This window comes from Phaeoacremonium minimum (assembly GCF_000392275.1).
Source record: "Phaeoacremonium minimum UCRPA7 unplaced genomic scaffold PA7_03_scaffold_424, whole genome shotgun sequence".
NCBI lineage: Eukaryota > Fungi > Ascomycota > Sordariomycetes > Togniniales > Togniniaceae > Phaeoacremonium > Phaeoacremonium minimum.
Window position 1 is genome coordinate 8,918 of NW_006921326.1, and position 13,869 is coordinate 22,786.

A 13,869-nucleotide genomic window follows, 5' to 3' on the forward strand; every position below is an offset into this window, starting at 1 on the left:
GGAGAGGTATGGAACTTGGATCAAGAGCACGTCCGCGACGAGATATACATGGCTTCTCAGAAAGCTGGAACCACCTACGATGATTACGAACAGCAAGATTTCGCAGCAGAAGCAGGGAGGAGAGGGAAGCCCGAGACGACCCACCCACTTCCTTTACGTGTAGGAATGGTTCAAATCGTTCTGTGGCCGAATATCAAGCGATTCACTCCTATTGATACAGTGAGTGGTTTCGCCCGCAAAGGAGAGATGATCAGCACCATTATCAAGAGTCAAGTTGTCTACTACAGCGGACGAGAAGACGATGATGACAATTATCCGACTCTATTCACGCACATTAGGACCAGAAAGCTTCAGAAGCCTCGACGACTGCCCCGTGTTATGTTTTGTTTGGTGTGGCTGCTCCTCTGCTTAGCACTCCTTTCGAGAGCTTATATTTACTACCAGTCAGGAGGACTATTGGAATGGCAGAAACAGATTGCAGGCGTTGTGTCAAACCTAGCCTCTTCAAAGTCCATTGCTGGGGAGGCTCGCCCGGTCCGGCATGGATTCGTATTTGTTTGAGGTCAAGGTATCTATTTTAGGAGTTTTTAGTGTGCCCGCCTAGTCAATGACACTTGGTGTTTTTTTTTTTTTTTTCGGGGGGTTTTTTTGGACATTGCATTTCCGTCGTCTTAGAATGCTTTAAGTCTCGCAACGGATCTCATTTTGTGAATTTTTTTCAACTACACAATCAAAGTGACTGGCAGTCTCGTCAAGCTCAAGAAATAACTTAAACAGGAATTCTTCAGAGACATTGACCTCCAATGAGGACTGGTTTGCCGAAATATACAAGATGTGCTCCATTGATGCCTGACCCGCCTTGAGCCTCGCAGCACTGAACTCCCGGGCCTGTGCAAACGAAGGTATTCTGTGAGCTGACCGGGTCTTGACTCCAATACTCCAGATTGGGGTGTACGTAACCATCCGACTCCGGGGGTTCGTTCGGGACACCGTCGTCTGCATGGGTGATACGGTAATACTTCGTCGTAGATGGATCTGTTGCCTCATATTCGCGTTCAATGAAGTCAGCGAACGCTGGGTTTCCGGTTCGAGGCTCGCCTAGGGTGTATACAGTGATGTTAGAAAAGATTGAGCTATATTGAGCTGCTGCAAGCGCAGCCATAGAACCACCTAAGCTGTTCCTACTGTCAATACCTTGTCTATATATTTTGTATCACCCATCACTAACCTGTGTCCTGTGATGACAACACTATATTCAGGGTGATCACTGGCTTGCTGCTCGAGAAGTGACCGTACTTGGTCAACGACAGAAACCCAGGCTAGGTAGTATCCACCATGAACCTCACAGCCTGTGCACTCCGGTAAGGTGTCGAAGGGTGCAAGTGTATAGTTGGTATCGGTCTCATAGTTCTGGAGACTTTCAGTTCCACGAAATACCGCTAGAATCTCCTGGGCTGAATCGTCGAGAAGAATCCAGCCATGAATATCAGTCGTGGTATTAGTTATGTCGGCGACCTTCTCCAGTCCCCCTGGGCTGGGACATAGATCGCCTGCGTAGGTAGCCATGCAAATGCTTGCGATCTGAGTGAATCGAGCGTAGAGAGAGTCAGAGATGCCTTGCGAGACCTCGCCCCGGCTGAGGCTAGCGGCTAGCAATGCCAGAGCAAACGCGCCAGATGCCTTCATGATGATTGACTTCGTTTGGTGATACCTAGGCTGGGCCTAATAAAAGACAAACTTGCCCCCAACCGACGCGCCTTACATATTTGCATGATCTGTTGCTCAACTTTGAGCTTCATGATATACTGATATCATTCGCAAGTATGTCCCTTTTCGGCTAGTTCATTCAGGGGATCTCAGTGCTACGATGATCCATCGGTTGATCAATCGCAAGCTACAAAGTCGGATCCCTGCCCACCCCAAGTTACCGTTGACGGCATTTGCTTGTTCTCAATTCATAATGCGAGCCGGCAGTTGCTTGTGGTAAGGATGCACCTGGTTGAGCGGAGGGGAAGCTTCAAGCACAGAATAATGAGCAGCCGAGGCGTTTGCTAGCATACGGGAGGAGCCGAAATGCATGTGCTGGCAACATTGCAGTCCTGCCACTACTTTCCGCCACGTATGAGAACCCCGGGCTTGAGATGTATTTCTGGGTAATATGAGACAGCATAGTGACGGGAGGCCCCAACAGGAAGCCATGAAGAGTCAATCACAAAAGAATAGGACAGTGTGTGCCGTGTCGAGCGTGTGTAAGTGAGTTGAAGCTCTAGTCCCCTAGGAGTCCTGGCGTTGGCTGCATGCTGACTCATCATTGAAGGCGCTTCATAGCCCCACCAAAATTTTATTTTCCAGGCTGGATTGAAGTTCTTATCGGCAAAGAGTGCGCAACACAACAATGACATTTTGAATTCGAACTTCATCGAAATAGTTGAACAGGTAAACCGCGCCTCACAAACGGGACGATGGATGCCCACGCTCTCCTCAAGTCCCAAGGATGGCGAGGCACTGGGCACTCCCTCCACCACACCGATGACTCGATCGGCCTTGCAAGACCCCTCCTCGTCTCACGGAAAGACAACACTCTGGGCATCGGTCGCAAGAACCATGTTACCAGCGACCAGTGGTGGCTCAATGCCTTCGATGAGCAGCTCAAGGGTCTCGACACATCGAAGAAAGGCGTTGTCGTCCAAACGGTCAAGCACACCAAGCTGGACATGATGGCGGTCGGCACCGGCAAGTACGCCGGCGCAGGTGGGCTCTATGCGTCGTTCGTTCGAGGTGGCATGCTGGAGGGCACCCTCACTCTGAACACAACGGCCAGCGAGTCTACAGATACGACACCGGAAACCGAAGACAGACCTGCGCCCGTAAGGATAGAGACCAAGGAGGAGCGACGGGCCAGAAAAGAGGCAAAACGATTGCGCAAAGCACAGAAACAAGCTCGCAAGACGGCTTCCGAGGCAACATCAGAGTCTGCGAAGGAAGACTCTTCGTCAACAAAAGCCACTGAAACAAAAGAGGAACGACGTGCAAGGAAGGAAGCCAAAAGGAAGAGGAAAGAGGAGAAGAAGCGCAGGAAAGAGCAAGCCGGTTGAAAGAGCCTTCGCCATTCGGAGCGATTCGAAATCAGGCTCTGGACATTGACCAGCCTACCAACCCCGTCGCCCTGATGAATCACGGTGACGGACGAATCTCACACCGGAACAAGCGTTGTGGAGCCGCCTCTTGATTATGGTATTGCGAAGCAGTGCATGCCAGAACCATGTTTTGACAGCCACCGAGCGCGAGTTTTTCGCAGCCTACAAACAGCGATATCCTTGAGGCTAGAGCCCTCACGCATATTCAGGAGCTAGGCGCCTTCATAATGGCATTTTTAGACATCATGACACTAGAACGATCAACAAGCATGTATAGAGGCGTTTGGGGTCAGCCACAGTATATAGAGATACCGGTAGCATCACAATGCGGGTTGAAATACAAATATTCTACGTTATATAGCTGTTGAGTAACACCGAGTAAAGAAAACGGGGAATCTCAACATCGTGTGCATAGTAAACTACCCCAGAAATCGAGATGCTGGGGCAGGGATCTCCAGTTGCGCTAAGACGGGTGTGGGGATTGCTGATGCCTCGGCTCTCCGCAGTTTACACAAACATCATCTCAGCTTCAACGAGTTCGGCATTCAATCCTTGCCGCCTATCGCGAATCTTCAACGACTCGAATGCTCTTCCTGTATCTCTGTTTCCAACATCCAAGCGACAAAGCTGACAGTTTCAATAATTAAAGCCATCGTTCGAATATAGAATCCATTCTTACAAGGGATACATCCAGGGTCGCCCACCATGAGAGGGATCCAGCTCAGTGAATATGTCAAGGTTCGCACCCATTCCTACACGCGAAGAGTCCAGGGCAGACTGACACTTTGGCAGGCGCCGCATGAATTAAAGGTCACCGAGCTTCCGGATCCGAAGCCGGGGCCGAATGATTACTTGATCGAGGTGCACGCGGCAGCAACCAACTTCTTTGATATCCTGCAGATCCAAGGCAAATATCAGAACCAACCTCGTAAGTCGAGCTGGTCACCAGCACCTCTATGTCACCTATCAGTCAACTAATGCACTTTAGCGTTTCCTTGGGTATCAGGAGCGGAGTTTGCAGGCGTAGTCCTTGCCACACCAGCCAACTCCAAGTCGCCAAAGTTCCCCGTCGGCTCAAGAGTATTCGGCGCGAGTCAAGGTGCATATGCGACCAAAGTGTGCGCCAAGGAGGTTGCGCTATTGCCGGTGCCGAAAGGCTGGTCATTCCAGGAAGCAGCCGGCCTCTTTGTCACAGCTCCCACGAGCTACGGCGCCTTAGTCGTTCGTGCCGGCGTCAAAGCTGGCGACTATGTTCTTGTGCACGCCGCCGCCGGTGGTGTAGGTCTCGCTGCCGTCCAAGTCGCGAAAGCGTTCGGTGCCACAGTGATTGCCACAGCGGGCACGAAGCGAAAGCTGGAGGTCGCAAAGTCCTTTGGAGCAGATCATGTCATAGACTATCGGGATGAGAAGTGGCCGGAAATTGTCAAGAGCCTGACGCCCGGAAAGAAGGGCGTCGACATCGTGTACGACCCCGTCGGCCTGGTAGATAAGAGCACCAAGTGTACCGCGTGGAACGGACGGATCCTGGTCATTGGCTTCGCGGCCGGCAAGATCGAGAAAGTTGCAATGAACAAGGTTCTACTCAAGAACATTAGCCTGGTCGGTACACACTGGGGTCAATATGCGGTACACGAGAAAGAGACCGTTCTGAAGGTTTGGCAAGGGATCGGAAAGTTGATTGAAGAGGGTAAGTTTAGGGGTACGGAGTTCACCGATAAGGAGTTTGTGGGACTTGAGCAGATACCGGATGCTCTGAAAGCTCTAGGGAGTAGAGACACCTGGGGCAAGGTTGTGGTCAAGATACCTCAGGGCGGACAGAGCAAAATTTAGTTAGATGGACTTAGATAGAAAGATTCAAAGGACTTGCAACATGTTTCGCGCAAGTACAAAAAGAGCTAGTGGTCGGCTGTATAATATTACACGGTCTTGTTATTAGATCCTTGGGATATTTCCTACTCTCGGTCCTCCAGCCTCAATGGCTCCATATATGTGACCATATCGCCATCATCGCTGTCGTTGTCAACCATACTTATTCCTCCACCATGTTCATCGTCGTCTTTGTCTGTGTCTACGTGCTCGTTGGGTTTCTCGTCAAAAGACGAACCTAATCCACCGTATGGACCAGGCGTATATGGAGGGGGAGGCTCGGAGATAGTCCTGGCAGTTTCCCCTGTTGGTCGTGGAGGAAGAGATGGATTCTTCGGGCCGACCAACACCTTCTGTTCCACCGCCGGCGCTTTCCCGGATGGACCCAAAGGCTCATAATCCGCAGCAGCAAGAGGCTCCGTCTTCGCTTTTGTGAGGACTGGACGAGAGCCCGACTTCGTCCTCTCGATACCGCTCGGGAAGGCAATCTCTCTATGGCTTCTACCGAGAGGTTTCACAGCCACAGGTTCTGGAGCCTCCTTAGCCTTGTCCCCAAAGTCGATGAGCGTGCCCATCTGGCCGCTACCACGGTCTGAGTCTTGAAGTTGAATAGAAGTTTCTTCCTCTTTCTCGATCGGCTTCTCACCTCCTTTGATGTTAGGGAAGCCACATTGCGTGAGAATAGGAGCGATTAAGTCAGGGTATCGTAGGTGACCCTGAACCTTTTCGCTCAGGTTCAGATTGTTAACACCTTCGATATCTTGGATCTCTTGGAGACCGGCAATGCCAAGTTGGATACTCGTTGCACGATACATGAAGGCGAGAATGAAATCGTTCTCCGAATATATGTTGAACATCTTGCCACCGACCACACTGCGCATCATCTGCCAGTGGTTCCTGTTTGAGGGAACTGGAGCACCAATAAGAACAACTGTATCCACGAGTCCAAAGGCCTTCCGCTCGGCGAGTGACTTCAGGCATGAATAGATTACTCGAGCACCAAGTGAGTATCCCACAAGTGTCACAGGTCGTTCTCCTTGGATCTTGTTGATTAAGGCATCTGCCAAAATCATTCCTGCTTTTTCTGACCTATTTCGGGCTAGACTGAAAGGATTGTCGAGGTTTGAAGCCATCTTTAAAATCGAGAGGGGCCAAAGAGCCGACCATAGTGTTGCCAACACAGTTCTCTTGATGATCTCGGACTTCACATAGCCCCAAGCATAAGACGAGACCAGGTCTTTGAGGGCAGTTCCCAGCTTCATGAGGCTGTTCATTTCATAGCGTAGAGCAAACACCTCAGACTCGTCACCGAGAACACGCCAAGGCTTCGTCACCTCCTCCTTGTCCTTGAGCCATCCATTGATACCGATTGTTACGCGAAGGCGGCGCATTTGATTATCGTCTTTGGCATACTCCGAGCCCCACTCGTCCTTAAGAGGTAGAAACTTGAAGTCCTCGACCTCTCGCGCATACTTGTCCACCATTTCTCCCTACCTAAGTATAAGCTTTTGCTGTGAGAAGGGGTCAGGGTGTCATACCGTCATGCGTGCACCATACGCACCAAACAAAGCACCTACTAGAGCACCGTTCATCCAGAAGATCCCCAAGAAGCTAGCCAGGCCACCCAAGCCCACCGTACCCATGAGGCCACCGATCGCACCAGCTACGACAGGTGCAGCCAAGCCGCCTGTGATGCCGATGACAGCAGCACCAGCCACAGATGCAAGACCAACCTTCCAATATCTGCTGCTCTGGTTCTCTTGTTTCCTTTTCTCAGCTTCAGCTTCAGCTGACATCCCTTCTTTGGACTTGGCCTTCTCAGCCTCTGCGGATGCCTCTATCATGGTCTTTGCCACTTCAGTTTCCTCATTGATGAGCACGGAAAGAGGGAGCTCGAAGGCTGAGGTCAGGTAGGCAACAAACGTCCTCGAGTAAGCTGAATAATTTCCAGAGGAGAGGAGCAGAATCAGAACTGCGCTGAGCACCTCCTTCCGATCGTCCTCGGCAATGGTTGTCAGTCGTGTCGGTATGGGGTGATAGAGCGCTTGGACGCTGGCAACAGAATGCTGCTGGTCCTGACTCTGATCGATGACCGCATCGACGACGCCAAAATCAATAAGGTTCTCCCCTTCGGTTGGAGTTTCAAGCTTCTTCTGTGCCAGCTTTTCTTGGCGCTTGCGCCGTTCTTCGAGAAGCTTGTTATCATCTGGGCTCGCAACGATTTCTTTCAATTTCGTGAGGAAGTCTTTTCTCCACTGGTCGAAATGCGCCAAAGCTGCCTTCCGAAGAGCTATCAGTTGGCGACTTGGTGGAGTCTGTTTCTGGGAAGTGTTGACGTCAGTCTCGGAGCCGTTATCGCTGGGCGGCACGGCGAATAAGTCGGCCGCAGAGCCCGGTGATGGACTGCCCGGACCGCTTCCTGGTGAAGCTGGAGATGGCCGATCGTACTTCTCGTTATCGTCAAGCTCCAGCTCCGAGCGCATGTACCCCGTGATTTCGCTTGCGAGTTGGTACAGAGCCTTGCGCCTGGCGACATTGAGCACTATCGCCATTTGGCGGGGCTCTGAGCTGAGCGGCGCCATCGTGTCTTTGTTTCTTCCTTCAGCGGAGACTCTCTGTGCTTCGTGAGGCTGTCGTGGTTTGAAAACCGCGTCAAGAAGCGAAAGCGAAGCTTGGGAAAGCTCAACTCAATTAGGCTCCGGTTTCTCATGCATGTGCTTGGTCGACAACGCTGCTCACCGACGAGCTATCGAGTCGAATCCTCCCGTTGCAACACCGGCCAGGCAGACGTTTAAGAGCTGCGCCTCGAACTTGCCTGCTTGGCCTTCATGCATGAACCATCTGCTAGACCACAAATGAAGCCTGTCAACTTTTCGAAGCCAGTTGGCGGTACTGTGAACACTTAAATATAGGGAGGATTTGCAATGAGGAAAGTCGCAATCTTTAAGCTGCTTCAGTTCTTGGGCGTTGAGGGGCTCGACGTCATCGCCATCCACCAGCTTATTGTCCTAGTGATGCCGCCACTAATGCAGGTGTTCTAGACCCGTCTTACAGTGGAGACCCTCTCTGCCGCAACACAAGCAATCGGAGGGCCTTCGTGTTGTAACGGTCATCCATATCACGATTTGGCAGTCAAAAGAGAGAGAAGATAAGGATAACTTCGGCATTTATTAAAGCTGCAAATTCCAGATTCCAGGGGCCATCTACGAGGCCACGCTCGCACCAATCTTTTCCCCTTAAGCACGACGTGATCTAGCTTCACGGCCGTCCGTCAGATAATTCTTGGTGATCAGGACAACCTGAATTGAAGTTGAAAACAAACCCCTCGGAAAATTCCTAGGCATTCACAGTTTGTTTAGTAAAAATGCTGGCATTTGATTAAAGGGTGAACCACATACCGTGGCAAAAGCTGCTGATATCGCTTGCCGATCATTCATTGTAATTCATCTCTCCATATCGTTTAGATGCAAAGCAGTACGAGAAACGGCCATCAAGACCATCTCTGGTTCATCATACCCCCTCAAGTGCAGCATTAGCAAGCCATAATCGACTTCAGGGTGATGAGTTTAGCAGAAAGAAGAAAGAAACAGAAAATGAAGACGCAGAGAAGAATTAGCATTTGTTTTGAATGCGAAGTCGGGGCAGCAAAGGTATGTCGGGCAAAGCTCTGGATAAGATATTACAAAAGCCTCGACTGGGCTCAGTAGAATTCACCTGGTCGCAACGTATTACCCCCTCCATTGCCAGTTCTCGAAGAGCACTTGGCACATGTACAGGTGAATCCAAAACGATTCTTGATGACTGCAATGTCCGAATTGTAAGAGATGAGGAGTTCTTCATGGGCAGAGATGTCTTTGGCAGCGGTGAACACAACCATTTTGCGACGGTCATCCCATACGTAGCTAACGTTGTTGTTAGGTTTGCACGCATGATTGAAATTCGAAGCAACCGGACAGACAGCATCCATCACGCTGGCCTGAAATCTGCGAAATCATTAGCTGCTGTCCTCCAGATATACCTCCCTTAATGTCACAGTTTCCTTTGTCAAGAATGGCAGGCAGACTTACGAGTTCGCGTTGAACATCTGCTCGACAGGATCGGCGTCTTCTCGGGGATGAAAGCGAGCCAGGCTGAGGAGGATGGCCTGCTGGTCCTCCTTGAGCTTATCAAAGCTCTTGAACAGGTTCATCCAAGTAGTTCTGAGCAGGGGCTTCTCCAACAAAATGGGTTGTCCATCCGAGATATCTCGAGCTGCGAACATGCCGAAGCCAGCACCTTTGATGTTGGATTTGCCCACATAAATGAGATCGTTGGCGAAAGTCCTAACATCGAGGGCAGGGGAGGAAGAAGGCACAGATTTTGGATAACTTTCCGGCCCTGAGTCATCACCGTTTGTTACCTGATCGGGAATAGGGCTCATGGCATCCTCGGAAGGTGACGCAGGTTCTGATACGGGACTCGGCTCTTGAGAGCTGTCTCTTGACATTGCAGATGAAGGTGATGCAGTGCTCAGTGAAATAGGAGCTAGCGCAATGTATTTGTACCCGTCGTAGGTCCAGGTGCGGATTGATCCAGGCTCTCTCTCAGGGCTAAGGACAAAAGGTCAGCTATCTAACCTCTCAATCCCGAGATTTGTATACCTTGTGGTGAGGCATGTCTCCTTGTTTTCATCATCAGACTCCACTACCTTGAAGTCTGATGCAACGAGTTCATCATTGCTTTTCGAGGAGGATTCGGCAGCCTCAGACCCCTCTTGCGTGACAAGTAGCCGGCGGACCTCAACAGCATCTCCCATATCTTGATTGAAGATTGAGGCATTCTCTGGGTTTAGATGTGCTTGATCATCACTGCCTGCGCCGTGTTGTGAGTTGGACATGGCAGCCGGCATGACAGCCGAAAATTCAGGGGTCGAACTCGCACCTGCCTCCGCCGTCAACTCATGTGAGCGATTGATGGTGTCATCCACCATGGTGTCCATCATCATCTGGTGAGACACCTCTGTGCCGATTGAAACCTAGTAAAGTTCAGCCAAGTTGTTCAATGTCGATTTATAAGAAAATTGCATACCATTTCGTTAAGCTTTTGGACGCCTTTGCGACTCTTTGAACATGAAGGGCCGAACCGCGAACGCAAGTACTTCTTTCTCATCTCGATCTCCTGTATTCCCTTTAGCACTTTATTACGTGCATGCTCTTTGATTGTTAAGAAGCTCAGTGTTGTTTCATCACTGGCCACTGATGGATCCAGAGGGTCATAAAGCAACGCCATGATCGCTGATGTGCCCTTGTATCGCTGTGGGCAATTCCCAGGCTGATAGGATAGGTATTCAATGCCAAGCGTATGCAAGACTTTGTTACTTGCACTTTCCCTTGTCACTAGTATTGATAAGCCAGATTTGTATGAGAATGCTCTGTATAAAGAGATTGATTGATTGCGACTGTCAGGCGTGGAATCCTTTGCTTGGTCAGTTTGCCGGTAATGAAACTGAACGCAAACTTTTTGACGCAATTCGACGAATAGTAAAGGACAAAACACAAAGAACAATACGCAGAAAGCAATTACCAAATCAGAGGATAAATTCACTTACTTTGTGGACTCCTGTAGGATGACTAATTCATCTGATCTAGGTAATGCTTGGTCACAATGGTCGCAATTGAACCACAGATAGATGATTGTTACCGTGAGACAAACAGCTGGTTATATGAAAAAGATGTAACCGCCTAGTCTCAAAGATGTATAATTTGAATGCAAAGCACACAAGTTCAAGGTCAAAGCTAGAAGGCGTAGGAAAATTGGTAAAGACCAAAGGTATTGGAGAATGATGGAGCAAGAAAGCTTCCGAGGTAATGCTTAGCTGGTCTCGGGAGTAAGAAACAATGGTAGTGGAGTCGGATTGCGAAAGGAAGATCGGGAAGAGATTTACGTAAAGTTGCAAGTAGCTGCTCTGGGTGATGGTATTATGATGCTCAATTTCAACTCAAGGTGGATTGCTGCTTGCAAGATGGAAGAAAAGGAGGACTAGAGTGGAAGCAAATAGGTGACTGCTTGTTTCAGATCATGAGGCAACTCTTCGTGATGATTTGCTTTCAGTATCTCCCTGGCATTGATGAGCAGAAACTGCGAGATAACAAGCAAGTAAGGAAGGATGTTACTGATTGATTTTTTCTGTTGTTGGTAGGAGAGCCAGAGTGCAATACGACTCTGGTGGAAGTTTGGGCTCGAAAAGGTTCTGTTGTATTTGAAAATAGTAGTTATTTTTGAAAGCCTAGGAAAATTTCCTTGGGTGAATTCCTTAATACAAGTTCTAGCAGATTCTCGGGCCAGAAACTGGAGTGTTTGGAAGATCGTATAGAGTCTTATTTTGTTATAGATGAGTTTGGTAGTGAAAAAGGCTTAACCACTTGCGACGACAAGTTTGTTGGAAGCCAAGGAACGGAGAGATGCTTGGTCTGTGGGGCACTACGAGCTTCACACGAATTAGGAAAGTGACAGCCCAAACCTGCTTTTATTCACTTGGGGATCAGATGATCGCTATACAGTCTTTTCTGTATATGGTGACTTCGCCTAGCTTATATGATGTTGGGTGCCTTGGGTGACCCAATTTTTCCCAGCTCAATAAGTTGGGTACGTGCTTACCGAAAACAGCCTTTTGAATGTATCTGACCATTATGAAGCCAAAAAGCCCATAGGGCTGTAAAAGTAAAACAGCGCGGGGTGGGAAGCATCTACAGGTCACCACCCCCTGAGCTCGATTTTTGCCCTACCTTAGGGTATAGTCTCAAACACATCGCTCTTCTGAGGCGGCTGTAGATAGTCTGCAGGAACATCTACAGGAGCTTGATGTTCTTCGGCCCACTGGCGAATTCTCTCGAAATCTCGACATATATGCTTCGTATTGAAGTCAGGGAAAGCCTTCGCATAAGATCGATCCCACCACAGCTGGCCAAGCACTCCAACATCCACCGTACACATCAACTGCTGCCTCAAAATATCTACACAGTGAGCTACTGTGCTGTCAGCAGTGGTGACTTATGAAGGTATTGACTGGTAATAACCATACTGATATGGACTCGAAGAATATAATCCTCATTGGTAAACGCTCCTTCTCCTCTGACTTTGTAATAATCATAATTGAAATACAGTGACTGCCGCAATAGGTTCTATTTATGGTGGACAGTCATGTCAGCAAAACATGTAGGAAGAGTTGCCGATAAGGGCCTACCAGGCAGTGTAGATGGTGCAGTCCCTCAATATTGGCAGGAAACCCTCCCCCGTATTTGTCTGATACTCTGACATGATGCGGCTGAAGTCCCGCAGACGATTGGTATGCAGATTGAATGATGACAGGTCGGTCTGGACTTTCTTAGTCTCATGATAGTAATGTTGAGAAAATCTTATTGCCCCTGTCCGAAATTACTTACAGTCTACGCCGAGGGCTGCCCATGCAGCATCGACGTGAGGAGATGGGGCTTCGCGGAAAACGTTCTCTCTCATGAATGAGCCGTTGAAACGCTTGACTGAGAACCCAATCTCCAAATCGTCAAGCACAGGGGCTGGAATGTGATAGACGTTTAGTTTTCGCAAACCGTGTCAAGTGATACCTGTCCTTTGAGAATACGTACAACTCCGTGATAGTCGGCGTAAGCAATCAGGATCCGAGAATGACAGTCGTCCCAGTGCAAAACCTGCCGCCCAGAACAATATCAAAGCCAATGAAAGCAAGCATATTGAAAGAGAACGTTGAGGTCTTGTGATGATGATCTCTCTACTGGAAGGATTTAAGTCACCAGTTGAAGGAGCGTCCGAATCGCCTGATTGCACAGAAGAATAATTCTGTTGTTGACTCTCTGGCCACATATTTCTGGTATGGTTATAAACAATGAGAGAATTGAGGACTTCGGATGCCATACTCATTGTCAATGCGCATAGCGAAATGACCCTAGCCGGAAGATGCCTGGAAAACGCAGTGTTAAGCCCCTGAAGGGACCAAAACAAAATCTGGAGGTGAGTCGTCGTGTTTGCTCTAGTAGTCACTAGTCCTCGTCTCGTGTTGCATTCTCAGTTTGATGTTAAACAAGCACGGATGCGAGGATCCAAAACTCGGCAGTTGATAGGCATACATGGAAATTGCATCCAGGGGCCGCCCTGTCCGGTTCCGTTTCCAAAGACGGTATGACGTGACTTCAAACGCCATGCCTTGTCATGTTCTAAGCTTGGAAAGTGACTGGATATTATGACAAGGCGTACACTCCAGCCATACGCGTGCTCTAACTAATTAACTTATACGGACTCCAGGAAGGTATCGTTCGGAAAATGCTCGTGCTAGACCACAGGACGCTAAGCAGTGACAGGTTACGCACATGATTTGCCTGCAGACTGAATTGATTGAAAATATCTACTTCCGAGGATCATGTCTAGTTCAGGCCTCAGATTGGATTTGGTTGCCCTCTTCCAACGAGAAATCGTGAGACGGTCGCCAGATGTGGCACTCGCCAAGTCATGTTCTGGAAGTTTGCCCTTGTCAGACGGCACTCACAGACAAAGCATATTTCCGAGGGCTTTTAGATACCTAATTATTAGATTGCACAGCAACGCAGCTCTCTTTTTGGAAAATACCAATGATGACTCAGTTGAGTGCAAAAGGCAGGGACTTGATGCAGATATCCGTCTCGGCTCGATAAGGACGACATTTGAGTGGCCAACGGGGAATACCTTCGTTTAGTAACGTGAGATCTCACGAGGTCTCACCAGTGTTCAGAGGTGAGGCGACGTTCAAACGAGGTGTCTAATGGCGGCTGCCCGCCAGCATGTACCCCTGAACGGCTATTTGCCAGCATCAAACGGTAGTATAAAGGGGATGATCACC

General features: G+C 49.2%; 4 protein-coding genes across 4 annotated transcripts; 2 read left to right on the forward strand and 2 right to left on the reverse strand.

Annotated features, from left to right (window-relative positions):
• Window positions 1–2,462: 2,462 nt before the first annotated feature.
• On the forward strand, window positions 2,463–3,095 carry UCRPA7_5662 (putative dna-directed rna polymerase ii subunit rpb1 protein; the record flags this gene model as incomplete). The annotated part of the gene is made up of 1 exon (XM_007918207.1): window positions 2,463–3,095. The coding sequence occupies one exon, from the start codon at window positions 2,463–2,465 to the stop codon at window positions 3,093–3,095; it is 633 nt and encodes a 210-aa protein (XP_007916398.1).
• A 747-nt stretch (window positions 3,096–3,842) lies between these two features.
• UCRPA7_5663 (putative alcohol dehydrogenase protein) lies at window positions 3,843–4,967 on the forward strand (the record flags this gene model as incomplete). The annotated part of the gene is made up of 3 exons (XM_007918208.1): window positions 3,843–3,875; window positions 3,930–4,065; window positions 4,126–4,967. The coding sequence occupies 3 exons, from the start codon at window positions 3,843–3,845 to the stop codon at window positions 4,965–4,967; spliced, it is 1,011 nt and encodes a 336-aa protein (XP_007916399.1).
• Window positions 4,968–5,089: 122 nt separating this feature from the next.
• UCRPA7_5664 (putative transmembrane and coiled-coil domain-containing protein) lies at window positions 5,090–7,555 on the reverse strand (the record flags this gene model as incomplete). Its single annotated transcript, XM_007918209.1, has 2 exons — window positions 5,090–6,493; window positions 6,542–7,555. 2 exons carry the CDS (start codon window positions 7,553–7,555, stop codon window positions 5,090–5,092), a joined length of 2,418 nt encoding a protein of 805 aa, XP_007916400.1.
• A 1,148-nt stretch (window positions 7,556–8,703) lies between these two features.
• Window positions 8,704–10,073, reverse strand: UCRPA7_5665 (putative duf1772 domain containing protein; the record flags this gene model as incomplete). Its single annotated transcript, XM_007918210.1, has 4 exons — window positions 8,704–8,905; window positions 9,071–9,592; window positions 9,644–10,017; window positions 10,071–10,073. 4 exons carry the CDS (start codon window positions 10,071–10,073, stop codon window positions 8,704–8,706), a joined length of 1,101 nt encoding a protein of 366 aa, XP_007916401.1.
• Window positions 10,074–13,869: the final 3,796 nt, after the last annotated feature.